The sequence below is a fragment of the Polyergus mexicanus genome, unplaced genomic scaffold, assembly GCF_030449975.1.
Source record: "Polyergus mexicanus isolate NDT 795.1 unplaced genomic scaffold, iyPolMexi1.0 SCAF_23, whole genome shotgun sequence".
Classification (NCBI taxonomy): domain Eukaryota; kingdom Metazoa; phylum Arthropoda; class Insecta; order Hymenoptera; family Formicidae; genus Polyergus; species Polyergus mexicanus.
The window spans coordinates 4,894,763-4,911,407 of NW_027223343.1; the positions used below are offsets into that span (position 1 = coordinate 4,894,763).

The window sequence follows — 16,645 nt, forward strand, 5'->3', positions numbered from 1 at the left end:
AGCTCATCCGGCTTTAGAGATACTTCTAGAGAGTAGACGGGAGACTGAAGTTATTAAGGAACAGAGAAAATAATAACACCATTGCGCTGCCATTAACGCCGTTTACACAAACGCGATCCACTTTGAATATCGAATATTTCCTTTCTCCTGGTTGATTGAAACGCGCGGTCAACTAGACCGAGATTCCCGATAAAAAATATAAGCGATTCGTGTCCTCGCGAACGGGATGGATCGACATAAATGTTGTTTCGTATATTGTATACATACATATGTGTCGATCTGTACACGTGTATGCTTGAAAGACATATCCGTTAACCGAGGCAAAAACCACGAATCTTCAGCGAGGTATCGAAATGATTTCGCTTCGCCCGTAAATGAAAATATGAATAGAGCGATGAAAAATTTACAATCTTGTAAAAAAAGTGTAATGTCAAAAATGATATAATACAAGATATATATCCCGCCGCGCGAGATACGAATAGCGGATTTCAATTTCTTTTGAATGTGCTATCGACGAAATATGTTTCGATTTCCATAAATATTCGTATAAAAATGATATACGTATTGTATTCCTGCGTTTAAACCACGGTCTCATAATAATAGTAAACAATAATAATAATACGATATATGTTCCTTACGCAATGATCGAATTACAGAGCCTCATCCCCTGTAATTCATGAAGGGGATATTTTTCTGGAGAAAAAAATTAGGCAATTTTTATAACATGCATTTCTTAGATTTCTTCTTTCGTGAATGTAGCGTGAATGTAACGTGTAAAAAGAAGATGGATCATGTAAGAGAACTTTGCGATCTACTATATTATAATTTACATTTGCGAAAAAAGTCAAAGTGCTAAAATAAAATTAAAAGATAATATCTTTCTTGAAAATATATTATGATTATATATTATGAAAAAAAATTATTTAGATCAGGATTACCCTTATATCGTGTGATATGATTTAATCTTCGAAATAAATTCGGGATTCTTCGCTATGCTAATCTCTCTGCGTGTTTTGTGCATCGCAGATTTCGCCGTGGCTTCGCCCAATTCTTTTTCTGGTGCCCATGGATACGGGTGACGACGGAACCGTCCCTATCGCGTTCGGAGGCCGTGACGTCCCGCTATAGCTGCACCGGTAGCCCGGACATGCATACCAGGATATCGCGGAATGGTACGTCCTCGTGCACCATCTCAGAGCACGCTTGTGACACCGGCTCCACGGCACCTAAAAACGAATCGCAGCGCGCTAATCAAGCGCGCAGGAACGCGCGAGCCTCCCTCATACATTTGTGCAATTTAACTCCCAATGTCATTGTCGACAACGTCGGCGACGACGGCGCGGTTGTCACATCCAGGAATTGCACATCGTATACTGATTACCGCGAAATTCCATGTAAACTGATGCACTCGGATTTAGAGAACGTTTAATTTTACATTTCATATCTAATATATTTAATTTTACATTTCATATTTAATATATTTAATTTTACATTTTATATCTAATATATTTTATTTTACGATTTATATCTAATATATATATATATATATATATATATATATATATATATATATATTTATATTTGTGTGTGTGTGTATATGATTTTCGTTTCGTTGAGAATGGGGACTTTGGATACGTTCAATACTGAATGTTGTACAATGCAGACTAAATTCGTTTCGCTTGGTTACGTATCGATCTCGGCTCAGCAACCTAGGCCAGGAAGGCAATAAGTGTGATGGAGAATAAAGTGTAATTATTATACGTTTTTCGTTTGTTAACATCATTAACTCGCGAGAGATATATTTGCAAAATCAGAAATTGAGTCTTTAAGCACCTAATTCCATATCAATTCACTTCTGAATTAAATTACGTTAAGAAATAAATAAATATCCAATATATAATTTTAATTTTATTTTTCAGTCTCTTTTTTAATTAATAAGTAAATGTTTTTTGTTCTATAAAGTAACTGCTCTAGAAGATAATTTTATAATTCGCGACTAGGGTTGCACGAGATACCAAGACTAGTTTTGGTCTTGTCTTGATCTAGTTTTGAATTTCAAGACAAGATTTTAAATTAATTATCAAGACAATACCAAAACAAATTATCAAGATTCTTGATCTTATCGAGAAGTCTTGGTTTTCAAAAAAAAGTTATCTAATTGTTCCCGATCTCTGAACGGAGACTTTAATTAATATGGAAATAGGCGAGAAAGACAAGAAATTTTATTTATTGTTAGTAAATCAAAACATTTATAAATTTAAAAACTTTAAAAAATTTAAATTTAAAGAGTCTGCACATCATTATCATTACACACTTTAATGTGACATAAAAGAAGCGCAAATTAATTACTTTATATTACTTAATTTATAAAGTTTAATTTCAACACTTACGTTTAAAAATATATCTATCGCTTCTTGTTTTTCTGACAATATTTTATTTTTCATTGCTTTTAATCCAAATAAATCTTCATATGCTTGTTTATGATCTTTCTCCAAATGTTTTTTTAATCCAGTAGTGTTACTATTTTTCATTTTTATTTCTTTAATCACATTTTCTTTTTGACATAATAAACATACGCCGATTTTTTCATTGTTTCTTGTTTCATACTTAAAATAAGTTTTCTATGCGCATTGTTTAACTGCACTTACTTCCGAACTTTCATTATCACTTTCGGAAATGTTCGCATGTTCAGCGGAAGAACTTGGTTTTCGTTTTTAGACTGCGTCTGCACAATCGAGACGTGAGCATACGCGGTAAAGAAGAAACGAAAATCGTGCTCGGCGCTTCGAATAACAGAAGAAATCGGATATACTTATTACTTTCTGTTTTTTATCAAGCTGACAAATAATTTACTGTTAAATAAAAACTGTTAATAAAAATCAAGGCAAGACAAGACAAGACAAGACAAGACAAGATCTTTGATACAAAAATCCTCTCAAGACCAAGACAAGATTAAAATTTTCAAGACCAATACAATATTTTTGCGAATATTGTCTTGTCTTGGGTCTCGTGCAACCCTTTTCGCGACATTCATGAATTAGGACAGAAATATATCTATAATTATATATACCTCATATCTTATATACATATATAATGTACGTGTGTATTTTATGAGTTTATTTTATTCTCTCTTTTTTCCTATATTTTTTCCTATAAAATTAAATTAATAGAATTTTATCTTTAATTTTATTGCAAACTATAAATGATATAAAGCGAGCTTTATTATTATATAATTATATAATTTCTGATATTATCTCATAAAATTCATCAAGTTTGTTTCAATATATACAATATATTTCATTCCATCGAATATTCTTGTCAGTTTAGTTATGTTACAAATTCTTTTTTTTATACATGTCGTAATTATAGAATGTTGGCACATAATAAATGCATATAACGTATATATATTCTTTTAGTTTTTCGCGTGATTCTTTAATTATGAGCAACTAACGATCACTCGCGGGCAAATTACACCGGAATTTACGCATACGATTAAACACAACAGCGCGAAACGGTTCTATTAATTATCATAGTATAATTGGATGTAGCACGATACGTAGCAATCGATGTATCGAAGCAAACAAGCCCTATTTCTAATTCGATAGGCACGGTACGAATACCGCTGCACCTACAATCAATGAGAGGCGGAAACGACCGGCTGTTGGCTCATCATCGAGGTCACGGCAGAAAGTGGAGGACCTCGCAGACCAGAGGACATATGTCCTGACAGGAGGAGGATAACTCTCAACAACAACGAGTACATACCTGGATATAAGAAACTATCCCTAGTCTCTTCCTCTCTGTTTGCGCGATCGCTTAATCACATCTTGCAAATGGCGATTTCCTGCCGCTGTCAACTGGTCACTCTGTAACACACCAAAGACACTATTATTTTAATTCGAAAACTTTTACCAAGTTTCTCTGATCACTAATTAATCAGGGACGCTAATTGTAACGAATATTTGTGTGTATGTACAGAGCATATAATTCAAAAACTGTAATTCTGTTGATCATAATTGAATTATTGACGTATCATTCATGGTCATGTAAAAAAGATGGACGGACCAATATTGCAGTTTCCAAAACATTAATACACAGTGTTTTTCAAAAACGGAAACATTATACGATTCGCGGATAATCGAGTATAGGAGAGTATAATGTTTACATAAAAAAAAATAACGGTATAATGTATAATGTACATTGCGTAATTGTCGTGTTCCTATGTGTTAATTCTTCTGAAAAAAAAATGATGAAATACAAGATATAATTCTCGGTATAAGGCTTAATCTTGTTGAAAGATAAAACATCTCTCTTCAATCAATAAACTTAAAAATAAAAATATAAAAATCTCACGTATTATAATATATTTTACACTAACGATAAGTGAAAAATCAAACGTGGAAATCTTTATTTAAGATTATATATGTATCTTCACAACCAACTGCAATGAATTACAAGATTTTTGTTAATAAATTAAACGTTGTAAATTATGTGAATATACAATACATATTAAATGTGGTTGTGAACACGTAGATAATCTGTAGGTAATCAGCAAAACTTTTCTCACACAATATCACTTTTTATTTGCAAAAATCTCAATTTCAATCGCTTCACTCGTTTATGAAATAAAAATTTGGAAATAATACACATTTTTCTATTTAGGCATATTGATATCATAAAGCCTGTGGTTCTTAATAAACTTTAAGATAAAAGATCTTTTTATATTTTAAATTTGTTACCATTTTCTTTCTTTTACAATAACTTTTAGTATTTTAAAGAAACTTTAATTTAATAATTATCTCTTCTAGATATATGATTACTCTATTCATTCTCAGTTTGAACAATTTGAATATTAATGGATTCAAGAAAAATGTTTATAACTTCTCTTTATAAAGGATGTGTTTCGTTTAGAATTTCAGATGTTGTCGGAGCAAGAAATACTCTGGGAAAACAAACGCTTTTTAAGATACGATTTAGATGTACAATACATATTACACGTCACATAATAGCATAATTGTAATAAAAAGTATGTAATTAAGAAAATATCCAAAATTGTAATTATTTATGAATAAGAAAATAATTGCCCAGCTAAAGGATTAGATTATCGAAAGAAGCCAACATGCTTCATCTCTCTAAACTCTAAACGGTCCAAAACAGTTCTATATATGAATGACGCGCTGAAACAATGAACAGAATACACCCGGAACTAAGAAACTTTTCATACCACCGCTGTTGTGATATTTATAACTCGCTTTTTGTATCAAGCTATCAACCTCTTCTAGCTATTCGTAAATCTCTATCTAGATAAAGTTTATTCTAAATAAAAAATAGACGATGAGTAAAGCTTTTTTATTTAAAATTCTTCTCCTTTGAAAAAATATAAACTCCACCGTGTAATTTGAGAAAGAAAAATTTACGGGATGATATATTATATTCACACATATTTTTAAAATATTTGAAAAAATTAGAAAATTATTTCTTGTTATCGAGAAATGCAATCAAATCGTATATAATAAAAAAATCATATATTATACATTTGCATTAATATAATATATATTTAATATCGTATTTCAAAGACCATTGAAAAAATATAAGCAAGGTGATAGAATATAAAATAATTGAACGATATTCAAAGTTACGCTAGTAAGATAGCGACTAAATGTAACGCAAAAAGATATAGCCCCTATAGAATCATGTAAAAACACGGTTCGCACAAAAAAATATTTATTCTCTTCATTCATTCGATACGATATAGCTCCGCATACCTGTAATCATACGTCTAATAGTCTGCTATAATTGTATCCAGAAAAATGCGTAAATAAAGTGTCTAATTTTTTATGTAACTGTTGTATTTCGAATCAATGTGACGAAATATAAACACATACGTCTATACGTCTGTCTGAGATATAAACAATTTTTATTATCTTATTATCATTTTAAATCATTATATGCCACATGACAAATTATTATCAGACAATTTCTTTGAGTATACGTTCAAGTGAATAATAAAGCAGACTTTTTAATTTATTATCAAAGAATATTATTAACAATATTATGAAAGAATATTATTTAGTATATTATCAAAGAATATAAGCAATTTATTTTCTATTATTCTATAAATAAAATGTAGTTATTATATTTTCTTTCACGTCTATTTTATTTACAAATAAAAGCACATATGTGAACACATGAAAATAACAGCTAGAAGGGACTAACTTACAGAATAAAATTAATTAGATAACAATTAAATTATATGATTTAGATTTATGTCAATTTCACATGTTTTATACATATACATCACACTGTGGAAAATAAATAAACGCAATTTAATTTTTATGTAGATACTGCATCTATTTTAGTGCATCAAATGTTTTGTGTATTATTATTTTATATAAATAATAATACACAAAACATTTTATTCTTTCGGCAAATAACTTAAGTGCGTTTTGCCGCCGTTTTTGTTAATTTTTTCCCAAGCCGTGCAATGAAATGTATTTATATCCATTTTATCTATGTACAGTTTTCCCTAAAAAGTAAAAAAAAAAAAAAAATTACTTTTATTTTTATTCTACATATTTTTTACATAATATTCTACTATAATGTAGCATTATATATGAAATATTTTTTCTTCTTTACGGAGATTTATCTTTATCTTACTTGTAAGTGATCATATTCATGTTGCGCTATTCTAGCAGACCATCCACGTCCTCTCCATGTAAATTGTTCAGCGGAAGTATTCAGAGCTGTAATTTCTACTTCATAAGCTCTGGGTACAGCAGCAGAATATCCACGAACACTCTCGCATCCTTCATGAAGGACGATAGGCGTATGATCTATAACTTTTAATTCAGGATTGATAAAAATTGTCACTGGAATGTTTTCCACTTCGTGAACTTTCTTGACAACCTCATGAATCGGTTTCGTATGATTGTCAATATATTCTATAGCAAATATTTGCCATGGAAGTCCAATTTGAGGTCCGGACATACCGCATGCTTCATATCTCCTCATAGTGCTTATCAAATGTGTGATTACCTGAATGATCAATAACGATGCAATACTATATATATATATATTTTTTTTTTCACATTCATGAGATTTTTAATTTATTGTAATAAAACAAATTCGTACAACAGTAAAAAAAACACATACTTAATAAAATCAATTAAGAAATAATCTGTAAAGACAATTACATAGAAAAAGATATAATTCTTACAATAATTTTCAAGCTGTTTTAATATTATCTAAAATGTTGGTGATTCAAGCAAAATTAATGTATTCAAACATCAAAATAATTAGATTTCAGAACTGATCTTAACTTTATTCATCAATATTGTGGAAAATTTGCGAAATCCAAATCATTTTTGAATATTTTGTTTGTTTAAATTAGTTGATATATAAGATATTGTACGTGCATCAGTTTTCTGAACCATATATTTCTTTAATATCTTTTTATTTAATCAATATAATACTGTAGTATTTTAATATACTCGTGTATATTGAAATTTTTTTTTTTTTAATTCAATGACTGCGCAATACAATAGGCAAAACAGAATTATCTCATAAGCTAATCATAAAATTTTTTTTATACACTCAAATTAAATGCGTGTATAAGACAACATTAAGTTTCTTTTTGCTATTTGTTGTAAATCTTACATTTACCATCGTAAACAATTATCTTTACGTGCATGTTAAAAATTGCAAATTTTTTCCTCACATTATATAGTTTTCAAATTTATTCATTGCCTTCTAAAAATATCTATATTTGTAAACTTAGAAAATATCTACTTACTCTTATAAACCGACATTACAATAATACCTTTTGAAAGTCTGCCAATTTTATAACTTCTGGTTCTATCTTCATAGCGTGGCCACGTAAAACAGGATCGCCAATTTGACAAACGTGTTTATACGGTAACCTTATGGAATCCGTGCCCAATAAATGTTTGAATGTTTCTTTCAGTTTATGAAAACTTACAAATCGTGTATTGTTCTTTCTAATGACAATAGCACGAGAGGCCACATTAGCGAAATGATATGATCGAAACATTATACACATACACTATTCTGCGTACTTGTTGTGTATTTTTTATCGGACAATCCTTAATTCAGGTTATCACGCGTCTACGATGAATATGGATGAATATTTTCACTATTATGTTTCCAACCCCGATGATGACGAAATCAGAGAGAAGCATGAGAGAGGCCGTGTCGCCGTTTTTCAAGAGACACTTTTTCCAGCTTGTACAGTAGCGTCAACTACATCCATTTTAGAATCAACGGAACTACATGGCCAATTCATTTTTCGGTGCCACGGTAAAACGGTCGGTTGATGGATGTACGTGCTAAATACAATACATAATTGTAGATCATGAAGGAAGAGTAAGGAGAGTTATCTCGATAGTGTAGAAAAGAAAAAAGTTGATCACGAAGAATGTTCCCTATGTGGCCAGATTTGCATAGGAAAAAAATGTACACAAATCATTTATGTTCTTTTTACTCTTGGCTACATGCAATGGTTAACACATGTATTGCTCAATGTTTCGTAATAATTAAACGTATGATCATCTGTATAATATACATATAATATGTACACTATATGCACAATAACAATAACATGAAAACATTCGAATTCCGTATAATCGTGAAAGATTATAAAATTACGCACGATAAAGAGAAATAGACATTCGCTGATAAATTGATTATTTCTTTGGTGTGAAATGAATATATATGTCTTCGCATGGTCGCAAAATGAGAGTGGCTCCGTATGAAACTGCATCCGTCGTTTTTACACTTTTCACTCTCCATTTTCTTAAAATAGCTGTCAATATTGTTTTCTCTTCGAGTAAAGCAAATCTCTGGCCGATACAGTTTCTTGGTCCAGCGCTGAATGGAATATAGGCATATGGATTCCTATGTTTCGAATTATCCGGAAGAAAGCGATCTGGATCGAACTTTTTTGGATCTGGCCAAACTTCCGGATTTAAATGCGTTAATACGATTTGCAATACGACTGTAGCACCTTTCGGGAGTGTATAATCATCTAAAATAAAATAAATTGTTATAGACTTTATTCTGAAACACACACGCATAAAATTTTATATCGATAAATTTTTTGACATAAATATTCTTATTGTCTAAATAATGGGGTATTTGTGTAAAATCCATATTATAATGTTAAATCTACTTTAGATGATTTGATAAGATAATTTAGTGATAGACTTTTATTTGTAATAATAATATTTGAAGAATATTGACACATATATACACGGGGAGTATAAAATGAAAAATAGAATTTTTTCTAGAAATCTATCGCAAATTAGAGACCATCTAAAATGTATTGTAAACTATTGATGTTTTCAGAATCGCTTTTATTTAGTCTCTAATAATTAAGAAAAAAAGATTTCTCTGAACATAAGCATATTTTCTCTTTATCATTTAAATAAAAATATTACTCTTCAATTGCAAGATTTACAAATTTACAAATTAATGTAAATATTTTAAGATCTCTATTATCTTAATATTAATATAAATAAAGTCCTGACATACCTATTTTTACATCTTCCACTAATTTTCTTGAGACCATAGGTACGCTTGGATAGAATCTGAGCGTTTCTTTTATAATCCTCTCGAGATATTTTAATTGCGACAATTCTTTTACACTGGCTGGTGTCTTTGAATCTTTGAAAACTTCCTCGAGTTCTTCATGAACTTTTTCTTGATGATCGAGATTATTGCCCAAAAGAAATAGCGCCCAAGTTATCGCAACCGGAGTTGTATCGTGACCCTGTATCATTATATCCATTTACAATATTATATTGTAATACTCAGTTATAGTAACATTTTCCGAGTTTGATAAGAAAAAATTTTATGTTAAACTTCAAAGATTTTTCTCTCACCGCGAACATGAATGTGTCGACTTGTGCCCTCAATTCATCATCAGTTAACGGGGTTTCGTCCTTCTCATTCTGATCTAGTAACAGATCCAGAAAAACTTTCTTCTTTCGCTTACCTAACAAAAGAAATTTTACAAAAGAAATTTAAAAAATATTTATACAAGCCATCAAAGCATATGTATAATAATAATTTAATAATTTAATAATCACACCTATATCGTGTTCATCATCCCCGTTTTCCGATTTGGCAGAATTGTTTCGCGATTGTCGTGCAATCTTTCTCTTACGTATCACCTGAAATTTATCATTTATCCGTTGTAAGCTTGTTGAATTTATCCCAACAAAAATTATGTAAATAATTAATTTAATAAAATTCTGCCGATATCTTAATACATTACAATATATTATTAGCGTTTCTTATCGCGCATACCTCTTTGGTAAATTGATGTATTTTGCTAAGTCCTGAATTGTATTTTCTTCCTGAAGGCACTAAATTATACAACCAATCTGACCAAAGCCACGGTCGGAAAAATCGCTCGACTATTAATTTAGAACTTCTAAAAATACGATTAAAACATTAAACATATAACAGCATATTTATGCTATTATATTAAATATAAATTAATCAAACAGATTTTGTTGTCAATTTCTAAAAAGATCTTCTTAATAAATCATTAACGCTTTTAACCATTTTATTAACTAACAAAATAATGTAACTCGTGACTTTTCGGACCTATGTATTGTTGTGGTATACTCAGTTTCAACTTCTTGAGCATGTATATCTACACCCATTGCCGTTTCTGCAAAATAATTATTTATTAATATTATCGCTATAACTTGCTTGTCAATGTATACTATATTACTTAAAAATTCCATAAAAGAATAAAATTGACATTTATAACTCTCGAAAATAATATTGAGTCAAATAATTAATTTTTATACACCGGAACTGACATAAAACTTTGCTTATATTTAAATGTCTACGAGAACAAGTCATATATTTATTCTTACAATTATATAAAATGTCACGTAAGATTTCTGCGCTGATTTACATATACAATGTCGGAAATCGAGATCATCGAAATTAAACTAGTATTATAATCCGTAATTATACATACGAGAAGAGAAATAATTTCTCTGCTGTAGCAGAATTATTATTGCCATACACATTCAATAAATTTCAGTTCGTGAAAACAAACGGCATTCGATACAGAAAACAATTATTCGATATTGCAGGTAAAACTTAATTTCTCAGAATCGAAACAAAATGATCATGTGTGCCGATTAAATTTGGTTGTAAGAGAATAAATTCAATGTTAAAGCAAAATCATCTATTTTTTCAGTAAACATATTTTTAACTGTTGTGTCAATAGTGAAATAAGTGTATAAATTGATAAATAAGCAATCAATCTATTATTATAACGAAAGAACTTATATACTGATTCAACAAAATTAAAATTTATGATACTTGACAAGTCTTTTTATTATTTATATCATGTAACTGAAAATTTGTTGTTGCAGCATAAAATATACTGTATCAGCGATACTTTTGTCTACAAGACATATTATATATTATAATGATGTAATATATATATATTTATTACCACATATAACGTCGAGAGCAACATTGTTAGCAAACGGAAAAATATTGATAGCTTTTCCTGGGTTCTTTGCTATTTCCCTCTCGAGACATTTTGTCAAGATCTCTGCTTTTTCGGATATAATCACGGCAAATTGGTCCAATATACTAAAATGGAACGTCGGCCCGATGAGTTTTCTATCATGATTCCATTGTTTTCCTGAAGCAGTTCAATCAACAATATATTTATGTCTTTAAAAAATCGTAATAAAGATAAAGAATATAAGTGCACAAAAATTAGTATAAAAATGTAAAAAGGATATTTTATTATACAGTTTTATATTTTATTTTAGTTTTGTTTTACTTGCATATCGCTACCGAATATTTGTAGTGCAAGGAAAATTCCATCAACAACTGACTAACGTTTTAAAGCGTGCCAATCAATATGAATAATTAATGATATGTAAAATCAGTTACATAAATAATCACACAAAGATAAGAATATGAAATAAATATCTTGTTTTTTGTCAGATATACATATATACAAAAATTTACATATTTGTATTAGTGATATTTTACTCCTCCGTTTAACCATACATCGAAAATGCATAATCTCATATAGATTGCAATTTATTTTTCATTTTTAATGAAATATTAAAAATAGACGTAAAAGACTTTGGTCTCAATAAATTACATAGTTATATTAGAGTTCGCAAGAACTCTTCCTAAAGCTTCGCACAGTGATGTCATTTATAAAATTCATTGCAGTAATTATAATGTCTCATACATCAGTCAAACAGACAGACAGTTTCGTATAAGGATATCCGAGCATCGCAATCATATTAGACGGAATACGACGGATTATTCTGTCTTAACCGAAGTGCAAGGAAAATTCCATCAACAACTGACTAACGTTTTAAAGCGTGCCAATTAATATGAATAATTAATAATATGTAAAATCAGTTACATAATTAATCACACAAAGATAAGAACACGAAGAAACATCTTATTTTTTATTTGATGTAAATCTATACAAAAATTTAAATAGTTGCATTAGAGTGAAATTTTACTCTTTTGTTTTCTTGTAATTTGTTCTAAATGCTTTCATAAATAAGCATATATCAAAAACGCATAATCTGGTGTAAAATGCAATATAAAGTATTAAACATAGGTGTAAAAGAGTTTATGCGTTTACCTGTAGAAATTAAAAGCCCTTTGCCTAACCAAGATTCCATCATGTCATAAGGAAATCCTTTTTCGATATTTACGATGCTAGGCAAAATAATCTGTAAAAATGTGTTTAAAAAGAATATAACTGTGCGCGTAATCATTTATCACATTTATCACATGTTAAATAAGATATCTTTTTTTATATTTTTAATTTTTTCAAAAACAGAGTTTCATATGCAAAACTTTTATTCCATATTTACGATTTATTTTTTCATGTGTCGTTAATTACATTTTTCCTAATGTATCAGTAGAAAAAGATATTCTATTTTATCATTCTTATTTATATTCTAAATATGAAACCGATAATTGACTAGATCGTTGAATTAACTTGGAATAAATAATTGAGGACTATGAGGACTATTACTATTTATACAGACACATATACATCGCAAAAAATATAACCGATACTTTACTATAAGATTTTGTTATATTATTAGTAAGATTCTTTTCATTCTCACCTCTAAAAATTCAGGTTTATAGATATTAATGAACGGTTTCGTGCCAACCCAAACTATAAAAATACCTTCTTTAAAATGAAACATATATTGCTCAAGCTGTTGTTTGCGTTCTGTAACGATAAGCACATAATTAGATATTTAATATTACTTTGTTTTTGTGACAAAATTTACTAATTATTATACTGATTTAAAGTAAATGACAATTTTTTTTTTTTTTTTTCATTTATTAATTCCTTCAATAACTTTTTACTAAAAATATGTAAACAATATTTGTAAAAGCATATAATAACAATATCTTATGTATAAGATTTTTCACCATAGTCCGTTTGCTTCATTAATTCAAATGCCATGCCAAATGGAAATCTACCGATCTGAGGAATATTCTTGAGCTTTCGTCGAAGAACGTATTGATCACGTACTATCGATATAATTGCGGGAATTATTAAAATTACGAACAAGGCGCACAATATCAAAAAGATTAAGTCCATTTTTGTAGCCTGTAAACATATTAAACAGCCCAAGTTACCAAATATGTAATGCATAAATTATTATAAATACTTTGTAAGATTGAATTTTACACTCACACAATATTGACAAATATTTTATTGACACGATGTTTATATCATTATTATCTTTATTAATTCAGAAAATTATATAAAGATACTTTATTAAAGAAGATCGAATATAATGTGTATATAAATATATATATCATCGATGAAAATTGTGTATAAAATTAATGTGGTTGAGAATATTTCGTCGGCAAAACATTTCTCTTCAGATTATTTCTATGTAACTCGTCCAAATTTGGAATCTGTGTTCATTAATCGAAAGATTCACGAAATAAATTATTTATATTCGCGCAATAAATTATTTGTATTTTATTTTTCTACCGTATTTCATTGAGATCTTGAAAAAGTTTTGCGGTTTAAAACGTATAATTATTCTTTTTTGCTTCCTCATAGAGGAAGCTTTGTTTTTGTGACAAAATTTTTTTTCGAATTTTTTTATGTGTTCAATGTGTTCAAAATGTTTTGAAACGTCAACAAATTATATTCCTAAAAAATGTATGTATGTACGGAATGTTTGTACAACCTCTAACTTCCGCAATTTTTGAGATATCTGGTCAAATTTTTTTATATGGATAGATTATTATAAAAGGATGGTTGGTTATGAATTTGGTGACAGAGTCAGCATCAATGAAAGAGTCCATTTTCTATAAAATTTTGAATTTTTTGAAAAATGTTCGTATACGTAATTATACTCGGAAATAATTTTCGCAAATTCTGAGATATCGGGTTAAATTGTTTTACATAAATAGAGTATCGTCAAAAACGCTGAAAGTGAAGTAATTTCCAGGACGTGTAAAAATATTTTGGTCAACAACGGAATATTAGTATTGAAACAGCTATCAAGTCATTAAAATGCATTACTTACAGCTCCGTTCTTTTAAACTGTTTATCAATGTTTCTTGTGTGTTATCTTTTCTTATAATAAAATTAATTAAGTTTTTCTTAAATGAGTTTTTATATTTCTGAAAATCTATAATCTATACAATGTAAATGTATAATTTATAATGTGTGTAAATTAGAAAATAGCATATTGCTTCTTTATCTTCTTTATCTTTTTATTTCGCTCACAAAGTTTCCTCTATGGGGAAGCAAAAATTGAAAAACCCGCTTACTTTAAGGAGCTTAAGTTTTGTGAGATAAAATAAAACGATGAGAAAGTAATGCGCAAGTTTCTAATTTGCATAATTTTCAGCTTGTTTAACAATAATTTAAAGATATGATATATATACGTGTTTACAAAATATTAAAGCAATATTGAATTTCAAATTTTTGATTAAACGCACATTTGCGCATAAGCGCTCCATCATTACTGTTTAATTGAAATATATGTATATAATATAACCGAGTTTCGAAGAATTATAATTTGCAAAATTAAGTATCCGCCCGTATTTTGTTTCATGAGTTTTATTATTAAATTATTACATTTTAACTTTGCACGAATACTTACTTTGTGTCTTGAAAAAAATAAAAAGCAAAACCACGAATTTTATCTAAATGATACTGAAAAAATGCAAGATTTCGGTACTTACTGTTTGTTACGTCGGAGCAAATGCTTTGCCAAAATATTTGTCACTTTTAGCAAATATCGCTGCGCTTCACTACTAATTATAAATCATAATTTATCATGCTTTATATATAAATATAGTATAACCAAATATAATAAAATAACCGAGAAAAAGAGAGAGAGGAGAAGAATAGATGCTTTAAAAGAGATGTTTTAGATTTTTAGAATAACTTTTTTCTTAAAGCAGAATATTATATAATTGCTTTTACTTCTTCTCGATACAAGATTCGATCACGAAATGATGCTTAATCTTTATGATTCAAGTCCTAATCTTTATTATTTTATCTTATCTTATTTTTATTTTTAATTCTCGTTTTGCGCGACTCGAATTAGCAATATATATAATAATATGCAATGCAATACACACAACAAAACCGGATCCTCGCAAACATTTGAAATATTTCTATTCTATACGATTGTATGAACTATCCTTTGATAACAATGAGGTACGAGATGTAAACGAGATAAAAACGATAATTGTTTGCATTGTATACATAGTATATCTAACAATAAGTAATAATATACAGGGTGTAACAGAGCGCCGTATCAGCCGTTTTTTTTTCAGGAAACAACGCATTTTCGTGAAAAATGTTTCATGCAAAAGTTGTAGAGCTCTAAGTGGCGCATTATATAATAAGTATATGATATATTATGTATATAATTTCACTATTGTGATCTTCTTGCATATTCAGCTGATCATGATTGCCAAATCGGTTACGATGATATTTTATAAATACTTGATTCTTGCTTTATTCTTGACAGAAAATTTTTTACAATCGGTAATTACTGTTAAATTATTGTTCCATTAGTGATGTGTGCACACGTATTAAATAATATACAATATATATATTGCAATTTTACATTTATTAAGCGCATTTTGTTGTCTAAATGCGCTTAATTGTTTATCATTCCTTTAATTAAAATATATTTAAGTATTTAATTTAAATACTTAAATATTTGAACTAGAAAAAAGATAGTATATTTTACAATAAAAATCGCGCACGTATTACGATAAGAGAATATAAGTGTTTGAATAAGTCAATAGAATTAAAAAATTAAGTAGTTAAAAAAGCTCAGATAATTAATGAGAATCAATAATAAATAAAAATCTAGATCAATTGAAGCCCGAACGCTGTACTTAGAGCGTGAAAAATAATTATTATCTATCTTTCTTTAGGAAAACATTAACTATGCGTTACAAATAGTTCAAACATTTTGACCCACTTCCGGTCCTTTTAAAGGAAACTCGGATAAAAAGATTAAAAATTATAAAGACGCAAGCGATAAATCTATTTAAAGCATATCGACGTAATGATAAGTATAAATAAATAATACGACGCAACAGAATT

At 28.8% G+C, this 16,645-nt stretch overlaps 5 protein-coding genes across 13 annotated transcripts in view; 1 reads left to right on the plus strand and 4 right to left on the minus strand.

Annotated features, from left to right (window-relative positions):
- LOC138942608 (RWD domain-containing protein 1) overlaps positions 1-3,855 on the minus strand; it is a 112,305-nt gene extending 108,450 nt beyond the window's left edge. For both annotated transcript variants that reach the window (XM_070312964.1, XM_070312965.1), the window contains exon 1: positions 3,766-3,855. The gene's annotated coding sequence lies outside the window, so the exon portion shown is untranslated. The remainder of the gene's footprint in view (positions 1-3,765) is intronic.
- LOC138942606 (tachykinin-like peptides receptor 99D) overlaps positions 1-6,348 on the plus strand; it is a 76,746-nt gene extending 70,398 nt beyond the window's left edge. Inside the window, exons 6-7 of one of the 6 annotated variants that reach the window (XR_011448342.1) lie at positions 1,027-1,748; positions 3,606-3,694. Coding sequence is in view for 4 of the 6 variants with exons in the window: in XM_070312958.1 (XP_070169059.1) it covers positions 1,027-1,429 (403 nt within the window). In the remaining 2 variants the exon portion in view is untranslated. Of the gene's footprint in view, positions 1-1,026; positions 3,094-3,605 lie in introns of those variants that run through there. The other 5 variants (XR_011448341.1, XM_070312959.1, XM_070312962.1 and 2 more) reach the window with 5 other exon arrangements.
- LOC138942609 (peptide deformylase, mitochondrial) lies at positions 3,766-8,547 on the minus strand. 3 transcript variants are annotated; one of them, XM_070312969.1, is made up of 4 exons: positions 8,076-8,547; positions 7,820-7,997; positions 6,658-7,035; positions 6,174-6,526 (listed from the first exon to the last, which is right to left on the minus strand). In XM_070312969.1, exons 2-4 carry the CDS (start codon positions 7,862-7,864, stop codon positions 6,416-6,418), a joined length of 534 nt encoding a protein of 177 aa, XP_070169070.1. In that variant the 5' UTR covers positions 7,865-7,997; positions 8,076-8,547; the 3' UTR covers positions 6,174-6,415. The 3 variants fall into 3 exon arrangements, with proteins under 3 accessions (XP_070169069.1, XP_070169068.1, XP_070169070.1); XM_070312968.1 differs by lacking the exon at positions 6,174-6,526 and adding an exon at positions 3,766-3,866 and having other exon boundaries at positions 7,820-8,547; XM_070312967.1 differs by having other exon boundaries at positions 6,173-6,526; positions 7,820-8,547.
- Positions 8,548-8,662: 115 nt separating this feature from the next.
- On the minus strand, positions 8,663-9,796 carry LOC138942801 (cytochrome P450 4C1-like). The gene is made up of 2 exons (XM_070313269.1): positions 9,550-9,796; positions 8,663-9,043 (listed from the first exon to the last, which is right to left on the minus strand). Exons 1-2 carry the CDS (start codon positions 9,794-9,796, stop codon positions 8,703-8,705), a joined length of 588 nt encoding a protein of 195 aa, XP_070169370.1. The 3' UTR covers positions 8,663-8,702.
- A 31-nt stretch (positions 9,797-9,827) lies between these two features.
- LOC138942802 (cytochrome P450 4C1-like) lies at positions 9,828-10,688 on the minus strand. The gene is made up of 4 exons (XM_070313270.1): positions 10,630-10,688; positions 10,327-10,453; positions 10,109-10,190; positions 9,828-10,012 (listed from the first exon to the last, which is right to left on the minus strand). The coding sequence occupies exons 1-4, from the start codon at positions 10,686-10,688 to the stop codon at positions 9,828-9,830; spliced, it is 453 nt and encodes a 150-aa protein (XP_070169371.1).
- Positions 10,689-16,645: the final 5,957 nt, after the last annotated feature.